This window comes from Cariama cristata, unplaced genomic scaffold (genome assembly GCF_000690535.1).
Source record: "Cariama cristata isolate BGI_N322 unplaced genomic scaffold, ASM69053v1 scaffold3670, whole genome shotgun sequence".
NCBI lineage: Eukaryota > Metazoa > Chordata > Aves > Cariamiformes > Cariamidae > Cariama > Cariama cristata.
In genome coordinates this window covers 2622-19351 of record NW_009596203.1, presented here as the reverse complement: position 1 = coordinate 19351, position 16730 = coordinate 2622, and the positions used below count along the sequence as shown (strand labels likewise).

The 16730-nt window shown below is 40.4% G+C and overlaps 1 protein-coding gene across 2 annotated transcripts in view; it reads left to right on the top strand.

Moving 5' to 3' along the window:
* Positions 1-9755, top strand: part of PARVB (parvin, beta) — a 40532-nt gene extending 30777 nt beyond the window's left edge. Inside the window, exons 11-13 of one of the 2 annotated variants that reach the window (XM_009704942.1) lie at positions 1495-1596; positions 4800-4872; positions 9309-9755. In XM_009704942.1, coding sequence (XP_009703244.1) covers positions 1495-1596; positions 4800-4872; positions 9309-9385 — 252 coding nt within the window. In that variant the 3' untranslated portion in view covers positions 9386-9755. The remainder of the gene's footprint in view (positions 1-1494; positions 1597-4799; positions 4873-9308) is intronic. The other variant, XM_009704950.1, reaches the window with a different exon arrangement.
* The last annotated feature ends 6975 nt before the right edge of the window (positions 9756-16730 follow it).

Below are 16730 nucleotides of genomic sequence, written 5' to 3'. Positions count from 1 at the left end.
AGTGGGGTAGTTCTCGCTTTACAGATAAAATTAAGCAATTTTCAGGCATGGACTTGGTTAAGCAGAAGCAGATATTCTTTCCAGAGTTCACTGAACCTGTGGAGAGATGGTTGTCTTACTGTCCTGGCAAAAAAATAAGTATGGCATCTAGAGATTTATACCAGGAGTATGGGTAATTGGTTTGAACCTGGCTTAGTTTAATACCAGTCATTCACCGCTATTTTATAGCTTTGCTGAAATAAATGGGTGACTGGATCTGATCTGTCACAAGAAATTGTTGCTTAGTGCCTTGGGAAGTACCCAACAATTTATTTTTGAAAAGGTTGGAGGATGTCACATATGCTGTATCAGGATCACAAGTGAGAAGTCTGTTAGAAATACATAACATTACCCCCCGTAGCCAGTAAGTAGTTGTGCTATCTGGTGAGAATGCTGAATAGTATTGCTGAAAGTATTTAGTATATTATTTTGTATTTACTGCAACTGTAAACAATCTATTTTGACTTGGGAAAAAAATTCTTTTGTGAAGTTAAACTTCCTACCTTATGACAGGGGAGACTTAATTTCAAGTTCTGATTAAGGACAGAGATTTGAATGTCCAACACACATGACTTAAGAGGGATTGTGGTTGAAATAACCAGGTGCTGCAGTAGCAGGACTGGGAGTATATAATGTGCAAACATGTTTCCCAGGAAGTTTCTGTTGTGTTTGGGTTTTTTTTTTAAATTGAAAAAGCTTTCTTAAATACTGTAGTGAAGTTAGCAAGATTCCTCAAGCAAATAAAATGAACATGAGGAAAAGCAAGAACAGACATACGTATTCTAACCTCACCCCAAAGTATTCAGTAGCCTATTAAATAGGTAACTGGCTGGAGATCTTGTTTTCAGTCCTTGCATATTCAGACCAAATACTCTGCACAGCTAAGGAGTACAAACTGTGGATAACTCCCAGGTGAATTGCTTTTAATTTCTTCTGCTTAGAGCTATTTACTGTATGTAAGTAATTTAAATAGCTGTTGGCACATGATCTTGTACAGGTTAATGCTATTGCAATAGCTGGTGGGCTTCCTTGTTTTGCTCAGGAAATGAGAGTAGGGGAAATAATGCTACCAGATGCAAGGAGAAAGCCTTGTATCCTGTGGTTTTTTTCTTTTCTTTAGAGAACCAACAAGAAAGCAGCTATATCAACAGGCTCTTAAGAAAAAACTGATTTAGCTTGCTCAGCTGCACTGGCGATTGCAAGGATATAGGTGAATCCGGGGAGTAGATGAAACAAAGCCCTAAATGCTTCTTACACTTGGTGTCAATTCCTTGCTATGCCTGAAATGAGCAGTCTGTGACTCCTGAACCATCTTAACACTTCTGTGCTAGCAAACAGCAGTGGTAGAAATCAAAGTATGTAATTTGGACCAAACATTCTTTGTTCTGCTTGTTTATGAATGCTTATTTGAAACAGATACTTTCACCTAGGAATGTCATTGATATTTCCGTTTAGTTTGCAGATGGTGTTTACTTGGTTTTGCTCATGGGTCTCCTTGAAGACTATTTTGTTCCGCTTCACAACTTCTACTTAACACCTGAAAGTTTTGATCAAAAGGTGAGTAGAAACTCCAGGTTACATTCTTTTTGCTTTGTTACCACATGATATTTTTCAATCATTGCGTCCTTTCTCTTTGTGCCCAGTAAATCAGAACCTGGTGTATTCTTCTCTTCAGTAGCTGTAGCAAAGATGCACTGGCTGTGACACTTGATAGTTAGTACCACTAAAAGTTGCTTGTGAAATGAATGGGTAAATTCCCCGTAGTTAAGGAAGAAAGGTATTCTGTTGTTAGCATCAAAAGACATACAAAGCTCATGAATATCTGGACTGAATAAATCAGTAATAAGTGCTTTGTAGCGTGTAATACTTTGCATAATCAAAGTGATTTATTAAACTGTAGTACTGCCTGAAGTGTTTTTGTGTGCAGGGATGCCTTATTTTGCTAGACAGCAGAGCTGATGCATGGCCTTGCCTAGTATGTGCTATGTAAATAGGCAAGCAAGACAAAAGGAGAGATGGGAAGCTCTGCTTTAGCTGCATCCTATACACTGAGATTGACATAGAGACAGAGCTTCTTCCCAAGATCACAGAATGTTATCCCTAAAAACTGCCCCCTCATCTCATTAGTATCAGTTGCCTGGTACCCGTTAGTTCTTTTTCTGTAGTTTATTCAATGTTCCTACAAACCAGGCGAATAAATATCATTACTTGATATGTAAATGAGATACTGTAGTAGAAGAGGTGGTACCTAGGTGGTGATCTTTGGTTGATCTGGGGTTAGAAACTATACGTTCAGTGCTCACAGGTAACATATTTTGGAGCTGATCTAAACCCAAGATGGATGCCCTGATCTTGCCAGGGAGGGAGCATGCAAAAAATTGCCTGTCTGACTTCAATTTGTGAGCACAGACATCTGGTTCTGTGTCCAGTTCCTGGCAGGATCATTGCCAACGTTGCTGACTTTAACTTTTGAGAAAATGTGCTAGCTTGTCTTTTTTGGATATTTCTTTCTTTTTGGCAAGGAGCGAATGACTTGCTGCCTAACAGTGCCTCAGACAAAACGAGCTTTGTCAGAGAAGAGTAGATTCTTTGCAGTCTCAGATTGTCTTACTCATCATCAGGGTATTAGAGATGGAAGGAGACAAAATAAGTGTCTTGCTCTTAGCCCCACACTTGCTCCATTGTCCTGTGTCCTTCCTAGTGTTAACGATGAGAAGAGGGCTTAACACATATTTTATTGTCATAACCAAAAGTTTGCCTCTTTCTGCAGTTGTTCCTGGACATGTACGCACATCTGTGTATATTCGGTGGCTGGTATCAGAATACTGTCAGCCTGGTTGTGCTGGAGTAACACATCTGCCCCCTGCTTTTTATTCTGCCAGATCCTGCAGTGAGGAGGATGCAAGTATTGTGTTGGCTGAGCTGGAGCAGGAGGTGGCGAGGTCAGGAGTGCAAACATTGGCAAAAGTTAAAAGATGGAATGCTTTGTAAGGAGAAGGCTGTTTAAAATGGTGTTTTTTTTCATAATGACTTCAGTGCAGATTGTTGCTGTCAAGGACCCCTCAGCAAAGGTACAAGTTCTGTGAGGGATGGGACTTCATTGTCGGTAGAATAACCCAGCTTTGCCTGGGTGAATCATATCAGCGTTGCAAGAGGAAGTTGAGGTGCACCGAATGAGCGCCATTACAGACCTAGGCTAACATCCTGAGCCTGATGGTGCTATAGGTTATATAGGGTTTGCTGACTTCCTCAGGAGGTCACTAGTTGCTATTTGGGAGCTTAAAGGGGCTCCCTGAAGGCAGGAAATCAGGCTCCAGTAAGAGGGACTTCTTTAGGTGTTATGTTTGTGGATAGGATGGGAATTAGTTAATTTTGAATGTTGTGTACTGCACAGGAACTTGACAGAGCAGTGGGAAAATCGTTATCTATTACATCTTAAACAATCTCTCCTTTATAACTTTCTCTTGCCTTTTTATGCTAGTATCTTGGATTTTTGCCCTTGTAGAAATGCAGAATGCTGAGTTGTACCCAGCATCTGTTCAGTTGTGATTTTGTTGTTAACGGTTTAAATTCATAAAGAATATCCAGCATTCCCAAAATAATGTTGTGGTTTTGTGTGGAGACTCTACCTTGAGGAAAGAGGATTTGTAAATTGAAGAAGGAGAGGTAGACTGTGTTTTCGGGAAAGGAAAAAATATTTTCATCTTGAAAGTGATTGGTTTTGTCACAATGAATGAGGAGGAACTGTAGCGGGTAAAAAGAGATTAATAAAGTCCTGAGCAATAACTGCCAGTGAAAGGTGCCTTTCTTCTGTGTTGTAGGGGAGCTTTGTATGCCTAACTCCCTGATTTTCAAGATGAGTAGCTTTAATTAAATCTCTCCCCCTTGCTATGTATCTCCAGAACTGTCATTTACAGTAACAAAAATGCACAGAATTCATAATCCAAATTACCTTGCTTAAATTTCTGTAAGCGTGGATGAGAAAGCTGCTCTGCACATCTCTTTAAACCATAATGTTCACTCCTCAAAGGACAAATTAAAAGAAGACACCCACTTTCTTGCATTTTTTGTTTTTGTCCGTTTTCTTTCCTCTGACTTTATGTTCATGTATGATCCTTGGTGGCTTGTTCAGGAAGCTCTTTCTATACAGCTGTGCTAGCTTGTTTTGCGCATTCACTGCACAGTCTGTTAATAAGGCAGAAAAGACTAATGTTGTTTGAAAATAACTCCGTTTAGTGTCCTTATTTCTTCTTTCTTACACACCCATATGTATTTTCTCATCTCTGTTCAGTTACGTCACTTCTGTTACATACCTTGTTGCCTGAACGGTGGGTGATCTCTTGCCTTGTAGTCAGAAACTTTGATCTTGGGTACAGGCAGGAAGAACTCAAGAAAATGCAGCTCTCTTGTAGTTGTTACAGGGAGTTCTCTGGCCTCTGCTATAGAGACTGAGATCGGGGCTTAATGGGGTTTCCTGGTTCATGGGGTACCCAGTCACATTTTTACACTTGAAATTTGGAAATCTTAAATTACTTTGTATCAGAAAGTGAATATTTTCCCTGTAATGATACAGGCTTTCATTTCTTAGTCTCTCATACGTACTTTCTGCCATGCTTAAACATATAAATGTTTAATATTGATTTAAATAGAATTATCATTCTCTACCTCAAGTACGGAGAGAATAAAGCATTTTTAAAATTTGATTAAAGGTTTTTAAAACCTATATAACTTTAAAATTCTAAACACTTTACCTCTTTCAGGTCCATAATGTTTCCTTTGCTTTTGAGCTGATGCAAGATGGAGGACTGAAGAAACCAAAAGCTCGCCCTGAAGGTATGGACGTGCCTTGTGGCTTTAAACTGTATATAAAGACATATTAGCAGGTGCATTTCAAGTGCAACTCCATTCGAAGACAGTAGAAGTAGTACCACAAAGTAGAGCTGTAAGTGCACCCCTTGACAGTTTTCCGAAGGATTCATTGTCTGTGTCTGGGGTATATCCTTACATGTGTTTCTTGTCTGGAATAGATTCGCTGACGTGTATGAATCTAGCTTTAGTGAATGATCCAAGAGCTGTTCAGTGCTATGTTATAAATTTAGCTGGTGTTCTCAATAACAATCCAGGCAGGAAGCTTTTCGTGGTCTAGTTCTCATAATTCTTACAGTTAGCGCTAGTTTGGACTCGTGTTACCAGATTTCAGTGACAGATCACTGAAAGGATTTTGGTTTTTTTAGGAGAACTGGTAGCAAACTCTCTTGTTGATTTATGTGGACTTGGGAGTCAGAACTGAAAGGTGTAAAAACTGAGTTTTCCCTTTAAAGTCTCTGAACCTTGAAGTTAATTAATGACGAGGTCTGCATTGTTGTTTGCACTAGGAATTAAAACTTTGACTGCTAAATGGGCAATTTCTATTCCTGGTGTTGCAAACTTCGTATGGGTTAGAGGCTTCCGCAGAACAAAGTAAAATGAGGAGCCCCTAAGAAATGTTCAATCTGACTTAAAATGAGACAAAGCGGTGATAGTAAATAGATTAACAAATAGTGGAGCTGGTTATAGTGGGGAAAAAATGCAATATTAAATGCATATGTATCCTGTCAGTGCTGTTCTTTTAAATTTGGGGATGAAAATTGCCCCTGAAGAATTCGGTGAAACAAGACAATAACTTGGGAAAGTAAAGGAATGTTCTGAGTATTGGAGCTGAGTCAATGGGTATATGAGTCAGACAAGGAGACTGGAGAAATACGAATGCACAATCAGGAATGGCAGGTTTTTGAGTGGAAGTGTTAAAGAGATTGCAGTAGGAAACCAGGTAAGCTGGATAAGCCTGTTTCGAGAGAGAAAAAATGTTAAAAACCTGGGAGATGTCCCTAGTTGAAAACTTGTCCTTTTTTTGTTTTGTTTTCATTGGTTGGTCTAACAGAGGAGATTATTTTCCCATAAGGCTACTTATATCCTTACACTATCATGAGTGGTAGAACACTATAGCAGATCTTTTGTTTGCTCTGGACAAGGTGTGTAGATTCAGTAAGAAGCAGAATATGTTGAAGTGTTTTACTGATTGAAAGCCAAATCAGCTCATAGAACACTCCTTTTTGCTTTTTGCTGCTGCAGGATGTACAGCCTATTCTGTATATTCCTTCCTCTTCTGTGTGTGTACCCATTCCCGGCAGCAGTAGTTCTTAGCTGTTGGAGTGAGTGTGCTCGTGTGGTGTCTGTGTGGCTGGAATTGCCTGTAAAACTGACTGTTGCTCTTGAAAAGCTGCTCCTGTGGAGAGGACAGTAACATCTTGGACTTTGCCTGTCACTGTAGTTTCATGTTAGGTGAATCCATGTCCTTTAGTGTGAATTGGGTAGTAAATGCCTCTTTAATTAGTTGTAGGATTTTCTTGTAAAACATTGTCTAGAGCAGAACATCACAATTTTTATTTCTGTAGCCCACGCTTTCTGCAGAGCTTGCAAGAAAGAGGTCTTGGTTAATATTTTAGTGTGTCTTTGTACAGGTGATAAGCAAAAATAGGAGCATACAGGACAGCACCTCTTCTCTGTTCTTCCAGCTCAATTCAGTAGATTGAGCCAGCAGCAGAACTTGCTGAGTTACTGCAGCAAAAGTATGTTATAGTGGATTAATTTTTTAGCTTTAACGGGGTTGTTATGGAGTGTGAAAGTTTTAAATTAATGGAATATTTTCAACTATTTTGATCATTTATGGCCACTTTCAGTTAACATTTTATTAGTTGTTGTTGGTAATGTTATGACTCAGCATGCTTCATCTTAAAGTAAGAAATGGGAGGCTGAGAATATGCTTATTCCTGGGAATGCCTGTTAGACACTGATCAATAAGGAACACTGTAATCGCCCACACTGGGAGGATGCATCTCACACTACCATGCTCTTTAATGCAGCAAACAAAGACATAACAAGGTCTGAAAGTTTGGAAAACGTCAAACTAAAATTACAGTCTAACTTTTGCAACAGTGAAGGTAATTAACCATCAGTCTGAATTGTCAAGGGATGGAGGTGGAATTTCTAATACTGGAAGATTTAAAAAGAAAAAAAAAAGAAAAACCTGCTTATGTTTTAATTCAGCCACAGATTGGTTTGTAAGCTCAGTACAGGATTTCCAAGGTAAAGCTCTCTAAGGATTGTGTTATACATGAGATCAGACTATGTGACCACAATAGTTTCCTCTGACCCTAAATTTACCTGTCATTACACCGCCAAATAAAAGAGCTATGTCCATTTCTTCTTTTCGTTATGGGGCCTCCTGTACTTCTCATTCCTCAGAGTAATCATCAGGGGTGATCAGCAGCAGGTACCTAGCTCAAATTGCTGTTGGAGATTAGTAGGAGTCAACCTTAAATGCCTCTGTGAGGGCAGATGGACGGTACCTGCCCCACACAGTGCTGCAGGTCTGGGCCCCCTTCCAGCTCCTGCTTGTGCTCTTGCTGGTGCCCTTAGCTCTTGCTCCAGCACTTCGCTGCCTCTTACTCCCAGCTGCTCTCTCCTTGGGACGTGCCCTCATTTCCTAGCTGTGCTTCTACCTTCCAGCAATGTTTCTGCTCTACCATCCAGATTTCTGTTTCTCTCCACTGACACCTTGATCTTGGTTTATAGCAGAGGCGGTTCCTCCCTCTGAACTGATGTCAGCCAGAGAGGCAGAGACTGAACTCTGCAAGACTTGATCGCACCGCGTTCTGCCACGTCACCTGAGGTGGAGGTAACGGTGGCTCAGAAGACCCATCCTGCTGTCAGTGGGAAGCTGAAAATGAGTGGCATGGGGAAAAGAAAACCATTAGGGAGGAATGGGTCAAATATACGCTACAAATCTCTGACCGCTACAGAGCTGACTGTTTGGGCCAGGTTTTTTGGCATTTTCATAGTGCCAGAGCTGTTTTGTTTAATTGTTTAGCAAACAAAAGTGACTGCCAACATCAGTGGGTCAAACCTGCTGGTAGTTGTCTCCTCCAGATATTTGCCTTGATTTCCCAGCTTTAGAAATGTACAGCTGTTGCAAAGTGTTGTTTCCCATGGTTAAATGTACATTTTAAATCCATTTCTGAGGGAACACGGTCTTGGTACAGAGGAACCAATGCTGATTCTGCTTGTTACCTTACTGAGAATGCTATGGCAGTAAGCAACCTTCTATGATACCTGGAAAAATTAGAAATGTGTTTCGTATTTCGGTTATCCAGGTAAGGCATCTCTTTTTTCAGGGTGTATTACTTCACAGCAGTTAGGATCTTCCCTTTCTTTGGAGCAGGAGAAGATTCTTTTGCAAATGCAAAATACAAAATCGTAAATGAAATAGTACAGGAAAAAGGGTAGAAAGAAAAGTTTGAGAGGTTACTGAAAATACCAGATGAAGTGTGAGGGTTAGAGTGTTACCCAGTATGGGGTGGGAGGGAAGGGTGGAGAGGTCCTGGCAATGATTCTTCAAAACAGGCAGTAGGTGTTTCCCCTGGACCTCACATTAATTGTACTTAGTCTGTTAACTGTTTGCTGTCTTCCTAGTTCTTGGAATGATTTTTTAATTATCTCATCTTCCTTACTTCTGCTTCTATATGTATTGTTTACTGTGTATTTTTTGCTTCGTTCTCCTCCTTTCTTACATATTATACCCAACCTTTCTTTCCACCTCTTCAGCCTTCTCTGTGCTATGCCTCCCCGCCATAGTCCTGGGATTACATGTCTGTGGTATTTCCTGGCATTTTGTTACAGTAATAGGTTGGGAGGTGCTAGCAGAAAAGCTTTTTGTTGAGAACTGTTCCAGACCTGTTCCCTGGCCTAGCATGGTAAGAAGGGACATTGGATAATAGGCGGCTTTGAGTCTGCTAAGAGAATTCAGGCTTTGTTTATTCATGGACTGTATCATTGCAGAGTTGTGGATGTGTGAGGTTCAGTATCTCATGTGATGTGTGTGGCTGCTTGTTTGCTGCTTCTGTGGCCAGTGAGGTCATCGGTAGTATTTCCCAAAGCCTTTATCCCAGCTCTCAGATGGAAGTAGTCTTTCTCTGTAACCAATTTTGGATGAGAAAGGGAATTATCTTTCTTCTGTTTCCCAGAGAAGTTAGCTGTGGCTGTATTATTGTGAAGCTGTTTCAAAGTGCATCATATGGGACATTTAAAAAGCTTGATGTGGGGAGATCAGAACTCCGTGGGGTTTTTTGTTGTTGATCACATTGACTCAGAGATGTGGGGCCTTTTTTTACTTTGAGCACAACTGAGGGAGAACAAAAGGCAAATTAAGGATTTCTCCATTTCTTCCACAGATGTTGTCAACTTGGATCTGAAGTCTACCCTCAGGGTTCTATACAACCTGTTCACAAAGTACAAGAACATTGAATGATCCTGGAAGCTGCTGAGGTCTTCATCCTTCCAACCTCCTTAGGCAGAAATTACAATAAACATGCCCTCTGCACACTCCCGTTGTGCCTTATGCTATACTTCATGCATTCTTTCTACAGTTGATGTGGTCTGTCTGTAGCTGTTTGTGTGACAATCCCACTAAAAATAATGCACGTATATTCTCTAGGTCACTTGAAAATGTGTAGATAATTCGTACTTTTACCAGAAGATACTGTTGGGTCTGTTGTTTGTTATGATCAACCAATGTTCTTTTGATAAAGGAAATATACCACTAACTACTTTAATAAGCAGGGAAAACGTGAGTCCTTCCTCATGGCTGGAGACTCTTTGATTCTACAGTAGACTTTCTTTTGCATACTTCTTAGTTGCAACTGGCATTTGATGATTTTCCAGGCTTAAGTGTTAGCAATAGAAGATCAGCATTGGTATTTATTTAGAAGCTGAACCTTTTCTGTTAAATAAGGTTTTATATGTTCTGTTGGGTGGGTGGGGCTGAGGGGAATTACAGGCACTATCTGAAGCTAATGGCAAAAGCTTCAGTTTTTGTGTTAACCTCATACTTACTCAGTGTTATTTCCATTCAGTGTTTACATAAAGTAAATCTTGCAATGGGATGACCAGCTAATCTTTTGATGTCTGTTTTTTATTTCATCTCCTTTCTAGGAGAAATTTGGTTACTGGAGCCACTGTCATCCATTAAGCATGCAGCTTCATTCAGGTCAGTCAGGAGCTGGTCAAACAGGCACAGACTGGATTAGTGCATTTTGCCCCTGGTTCTTTCTGAAACAAACACGGGGAATAATGAGCTTGGCAGTTTAAAGGCTGATTCTTCATTTCATGTAGCTGAGTTAAAGGGTCAGATTCATTCCTGTTGGAGTTATTGGCAGCTGTATACTTCTGGGGGTCAGGCTTTTATAAACAGTTTTATGTATTTTCTTTTCCTAAAGAGTAAAACTGAATTCCTGTATAAATAAGAGCTTGCCTGTACTTATGGATTGCACTGGCTATGCAAGACATGGTATACATAGTGCAAGCCAATGATTAGCGCTCAAATGTGAAGCTCTTCAGTGATCAGTTATGCTTCAAACTAATTTCATTGAGTTGCCCTGTGCCATCCCGAGAAATACTCTGCTAGGCTCTGGCCTAGGCCTGTGGTCTTTTAAGCTGTTATGGGATTTTAGTGGGAATTTGTTTTAAAAAAGGTTTGCTAGATTTATCTGGTAGACTCTAGTTACCTCATCGTACTTAACAGGTTTCATCTGTAGAGCTGTCCCTGGCTGGTAATGTGCTAGGTGCAGCAGTGTGTACAAGGAGGCTGCTCTGGAACATGAGCCATCTGAGTAGATTTTTGAGGAGAGCCGTGTGAAGGAAATGGGATTGTAATTTCCAGGGTAAATTATTTGTGGAATATGCATATACTAGCCCTTCTTTCCTTGGAGTGCATAAGGGAGAGATTTGACTACAGCTTTTATGTGTCACAGCAGCAACTTTTCTTTTACGGGCACCCATGATTCTGTGTGAAACATGAGGCAGAGTGTCTCAAAGAGGAAACAGGTAGTACTGCTCCGCTCCATGGACTCACATGCATCCTGTTGTACCTAGGCATCTTCTTTCCTTAAAGATGGATTTCTTACACGAAACATTATTTACCCTTCTGAGTTCAAGAGGAGATGTGCTATTTGAATGGTATAATTTTACAATTGGTATTTTCTCCTTCCCTCCTTAAACATTTTTTAATCTCAAAGGGAGAGAAATGGGCTTCTGCTTCTTTGTTTCATATTTTTGGGTTCTGAGTTCTAGTATTTGAATCATTTGGGTCACCTCCTCTCACACCTCCAAAACAAAGATGGAAGGAAATTGCCCTTTCTTTCCATGAAAAATTCAAATCTTGATCTACTCCATAAGGTTCTGTGGGGAATCAGTGCTTGCCTCTACTTTAGGAGGGAGCTGACTTCTTGCTGTATATACAGAGCCTAGAACAATTGGACTTGAATTTCAGATGGGACCACTAGACTCTGCCATGACCTAGCAATTAATACCAAGGAGACTTGCAGAGGCAGTAAGGCCTGGTGCATTAGCTCTCCTGGCAAGTTAATGAAATTGGTCTAACTTTCGTTCTATGGAATAGGGGTCTCATGAGGCTGGAAGGTGATTGAACTGAAAGGTCTCTCCAACTTTTAGTTTAATGCAGTGTTATCTGTGGGAAACAAGTCTGTTAAAGAGCTGTCGTTCCACCCACCTCCCTTCAGGTGATGTGGAAGTGCTGGTGCTGTTTCTTGTTTCTCTGACTTGCTGGGGAAGACCTCCAGAGAATCTAGTTTTTGAAATTGCAAGCAATATTAATATGAAAAACAAACAGAAAATAACAAGAGGTGATTGATAAGAGCAATTTGACTTTGAGAGGGAATGGCTGTTTCTGAGATGGGATTATACAGCTGATATCTTTGTTGCATGTGAGCAGATGTGAACATACCGCCAGATTTTAAGAGAATCTCTGTTTTTTCAGTGATGTTTCTGGTCACTCTGCAGAAACCTGAGTCCCTCCTCTCCAACTTGAGGCGTGAGTCCCTTTTAGCATTCCTTACATCAATACCCCTGGCAGTCAAGACTGCAGGCTTGATGCCCACCCTAAACAGGTTGGGGTCAGGTGTCATACCCTGTTTTGTTATGTTTTTAAGGTAAATGTTGCACAGGGAAAATACATTTTTCATTCCTTGGCTCTTTGCTGTCTAGCCAGGTCACTCTTCCTGTAGATGCTGTATTTATTGTTAACCAAATTGTGAGCAAGGTGGATTTTACTGAACTGGAGCTTCACCCGAATCAGCCCAGTTTCCCGAAAGAGCAATGTAGGTAAAGAAAGCTTCTCTAAACACCTGCTTTTGTCATGCCTTTCTGTTACGTATGCATGATACTTGCTTCTTCTCCTCTCAAAAAGATAAGTCAATGTTAAAAATGTTATTCATGGATTCTTTGTGTTGCTGGAGTTTTAGATGTGTTCCCTGGGTGCCAGTGGGGTAGATCAGAATCCTCTTGAGTTCATCTGGAATGCTGAATGCTCTGCAGCATTAAAGCTTCCACATTTGTAAGTACTTAATGAATGTCTATCTTTTCCAGTCCATACAACTTGCCTTTTAGGTGCATCTGCTTGATATACTCAGTTCCAGTGAGATATATTACCACAGAAGAAGCCCAGATACTCCTCTGCTGCATCCTGGTTTTCAAGATGAAAAACCAACAGTGGCAGATTTTTTTTTAATCAGTTTAAACCTTATAGGATTTCTTACCCCTCTTCCCCACACTCCAGTGCTTTCAGTATTAAGGTATTTTTTAAAAGTATTTTCTACTGTTTTTAACAGTGTTTAGTTTGGATTTCTAACTCCTAAAAACCAGCCTTGCAGAAAAAATTCTGGACTTGTCATATGTTGGAGACATCCAGCTTTGTGACAAGAGTTGTGTACTGTAAGCAAGTTACAATGCAATGCTATGTTTGCTAAAAATCACAGCAGGAGTGTTATGCATGGTTTGTGACAGTTGTACTATTTATTCAAATAAATAAATAATGATCACTTGGTTTTCTACTTTTTTTTTTTTTGCTAAATGGACAAGTCTGTGGGAAGAACTTTTGAAAGGTGAGCTTCAGCCATCTTTTTCATGAAGGATCCTAGATACATGATGATGATCTATGCAGACCTAGCAAAGCAGTGATCTCAGGTTTCTGGCCCTGGTAGAGGTGATGAAGTTGTATGAGCAAACACAAATAAGCTCTTCTGTAAGTTCCATCAGCTGCTTTTTTTTTTTGCCTTTTTTTTTTTTTTTGAAATGTATTGCTCAGCTGCTGGACCTGGTCAAGTTGTTTACATTTTTCCTTCCATGAGAGAAAGGTAACTGAGTTACACTCTCTGATATGATTAGAAGACTTAGAGCCCAGTTCTTCCGCAGCAGCACAGGAGGGAAACCTGGCATGCCGAAGACGGTCCTGTATGTGTCTACAAAGCACTTAGGAAGCCACAAGCCCAAGTCTGGAGTGACACTGAAAATGCCTGCGTGCTTCCCTTTGCTGTGGTATGGAGAGAGCATAGAGTGGCTCTTCAATAAAGCAAGGCTGTGTGGAGAAGCAGGAAAGTGCATTATCAGAACTTGTTATTGGTGGGAGTGCTGCTGATTCCTTGAATTGTTCTTCAGTGGCTATTTTTATGTGAGGGCCAGGTGGGGGGACTGTGTGTGTGCGTGAGGTGTGCTTTGGGAATGTACAGAAAGACTCAGGGGGAGGGAAATGGGCATGAAATCAAATGAAACTCTGATACAGAATTTCCTGGTGCTGTTCTACAGAAGACTGGATACTTCATGCACTAGTGGCAACATCAGTTTTTTTGGGGAAAAAAGATGTTTGTCCATCACGTGTGTTTCAGACTTGTTCTTTTAGCACTGAAGCGCTGTATTGTGAACAGGGCTTTCAAGAAAGAAGTCCTTCGAGTTGCCAGTTGAAGTAGGGAGAGACCTAGTAACTACAGATGGATTTCCCAGTGTTTAATTCTTCTTGCTCCCTCTGCCTGCTGATATGAAACTGGATTTGTCCAAAGTTCCCGATAGCATCTCCAACTACACCTTCTTTTCATTTTTTACTTACTACATTTCTAGGCCATGGCATGCACTTCTGCATAGGTAAGAAGGTACTCTGGGTCTTTGCTAATTTGATGTATTGTTATTCCTGTTACCTGCTTAGAAAATACAGTTAAGATTGCCCTTTGATTAAGGATTTTGGGTTAAGTTCTCAATTACTAATAATTCATGGCAGCTAGAAGTCTGTTTTCAACTCACTTTCCTTTATCCCATTTAGCTCATGCCAAATTATCTGGGTTTGTCTATGGCATGGAGCTAAACACAGGAATTAGTCCCTTAACAGTGTTAAACCAGACTAGCTTAATTAGTGTGGCTGTCTACTGTCTCGTTCCGGGATTTCATGGAGGACTGCACAGCTACTTTTGCTTTCCGGAAGAGTTAATGAATGTAACTGGTACCTGAAGGAAATGTCCAGGGAAAGTGATTGCTGTAGAGAGCTTTATCTCTTTAATCAATGATGGAAAAGGGAAGGAAGAGCAGCAGCACTGCCCAGTGGAGATAACTCTTGTCTCAGATGAGTGGTTTGGGCCCTGGTGTGGCTAACCAGCTCTCGAAGGACAAGTGAGTTAATCTTCTGCCTAGATTTCTCCTTCTACCAAGTAGGTACAGTAGTGCTGATCTGCTTTAGAAAATGCTCAAAGGACCTTGAGTAAAAGGTGTGATATAGCATGATGGTTTTGTCTGCTGTTGGCTGTTTTATTATTATATGCAAAGAAAAAGTGCACTGTGAGTCGCCCCAGACGCAGACTAGCAAACAGTTATGCCATGCAGTACCATGGAAGAATGAACATATCTTTCTAATACTTTCTGGTATTTCAGGAGTTGCAGGGTTGCATGTTTCCTGCATTTGTATTTCTGTTTATTTTAGTCTCCAGCAGAGACCAAGAACACAGACAATGAAGTTCCGGATATGACTGTGGTTTCATTTTTAAGAGTAGTCAGTACTTCCCAGTCGCATACTCTGCATGCTTCGTGCTGCCCCGCATGGGAAGCTGCCGCTTTAGTGCAGGACGCTCCGGACCTGGGGTCAGTCCCCTCTCCCCATAAATTTCATCGCCCCTGCTGTGAGAAGATCTTGGAAGAGCTTCTGGAGAATTACTGAAGGAGAGAATAGTAAGTTTGGGAAAAGAGACTCTTTCAGGTGCTTTTTAAAAATTTTTTTTTTTTTTTTTTTTTTTTTTTAACTGTAAGATCTTCTGTGTCTATGTGGATTGTTCTTGCTAAGACAACATCTCTTCTGATGCTAATAAGCAAAAATGGCTCTTGAAAGGTCTGGTACTAAACACGAAAGTAAAAGTAAGATTTAAACTGCGCACACAGTGCATATTCTTTTTTTTTTTTTCTTATTTTTTAATTCTGGTTTTCTGAAGGCAGAAATATTGCTATTAACATTAACGTTCTGCTTGGTTTTTGTTCCCTCCTTTGTGTGATCTATTTAGACCACTGTTCCTAGGAAGTATGTTTGAGCTACTGCAGAGTAGGGCTTTTGTCTTTTCAAACAGGAAATAAAACAGTTTGAAACAATTTGGTTAACATTGGTAAATACCCTGTGTATATTCTACGGCTAGTTTGTATGCCAGAGACCACTGGTAGCTCATTAATGCTTTATTATTGTATATCAGGGATATCTGGGAGCCAGACTGTATGAAGACTTATGGAGGAAAAGTGGGCTGATCTGAGCTAACTGGAGAATTAGTTGTTTTATTTGTAGTTGTGGCATTGCAACCTTGTGCAATAGTCTAGCTCTTGACCTAAGAAAAATACACTTGTTGGCTGCCAAAGCAGGTGGCATAAGAGAAATAAAACACCTCTTGACTTTAAAACAGACAAACTTGTACGTCTATGACATTCTTGGAGAATGAAGGACCAAAGTATACCATTTCATTTGAATAGTCAATAATTAAACCTCAATTTTATTTAAAAATGTCATCATGAAATGCCCCTACAATCAGTATTCAAGCAGTTGTCTCCTGCAATGATTTCTTCTCCAAGTACTGATAAATAACACATGCAGGAGGATGGAGGCTGGAAAAATCGGCATGTCAATCATAGCCCTGAATAGCAAATTTGAACGATGGGCTGCAGAGACTGGTTGCAGCAAACATGGAAGCTTGCGTGTGAGAACCAAGTCTTCCATCCTTGCTATTTCTCATTAAACAGCTAACCCCAAGAAGGTGTCCAAACCCAGTCGTGTTCTATTTTATGTTGTTTGTGCAGTATGTAATTTTTTGAAAGTCTGTTGTCTAGGACCAAACCTCTCAGAAATACAGCTTGCCACATGAAGGACTGCTCACAAATGCTAATTAGTAGTAATAAGCAATGCGTCTATTCAGTGCTAAGGAACTGCAGTTCTCAGGTTCTGAAATGGCTGTGGGAAATCAATGTTGATAAATGTAAGGTGAAACACATAGGGGAAAAAACAATACTAGCTGTACAGATAAATGATGGGCTCTGAGTGGTGTGTTGCTATTTAGGAATAAGATCTTGGGGATATAATAGATAGTTCCATTAAAGTGTCACCTCGGTGCTCAGCGGTGATCAAAAAAGCAAACAGCATTAAGAATTAGGAGAAGAGGAACGGAGAACAGCACTGTGAACGCTGCGGTACACCTGTCTAAATCTGGGCAGATCTGGTTCCCAGTGCTTCAAAAAGTCAGTGATAGTTCTGGAGAGAGTTCAGAAAAGGGCAACCAGGGTGATCAAAG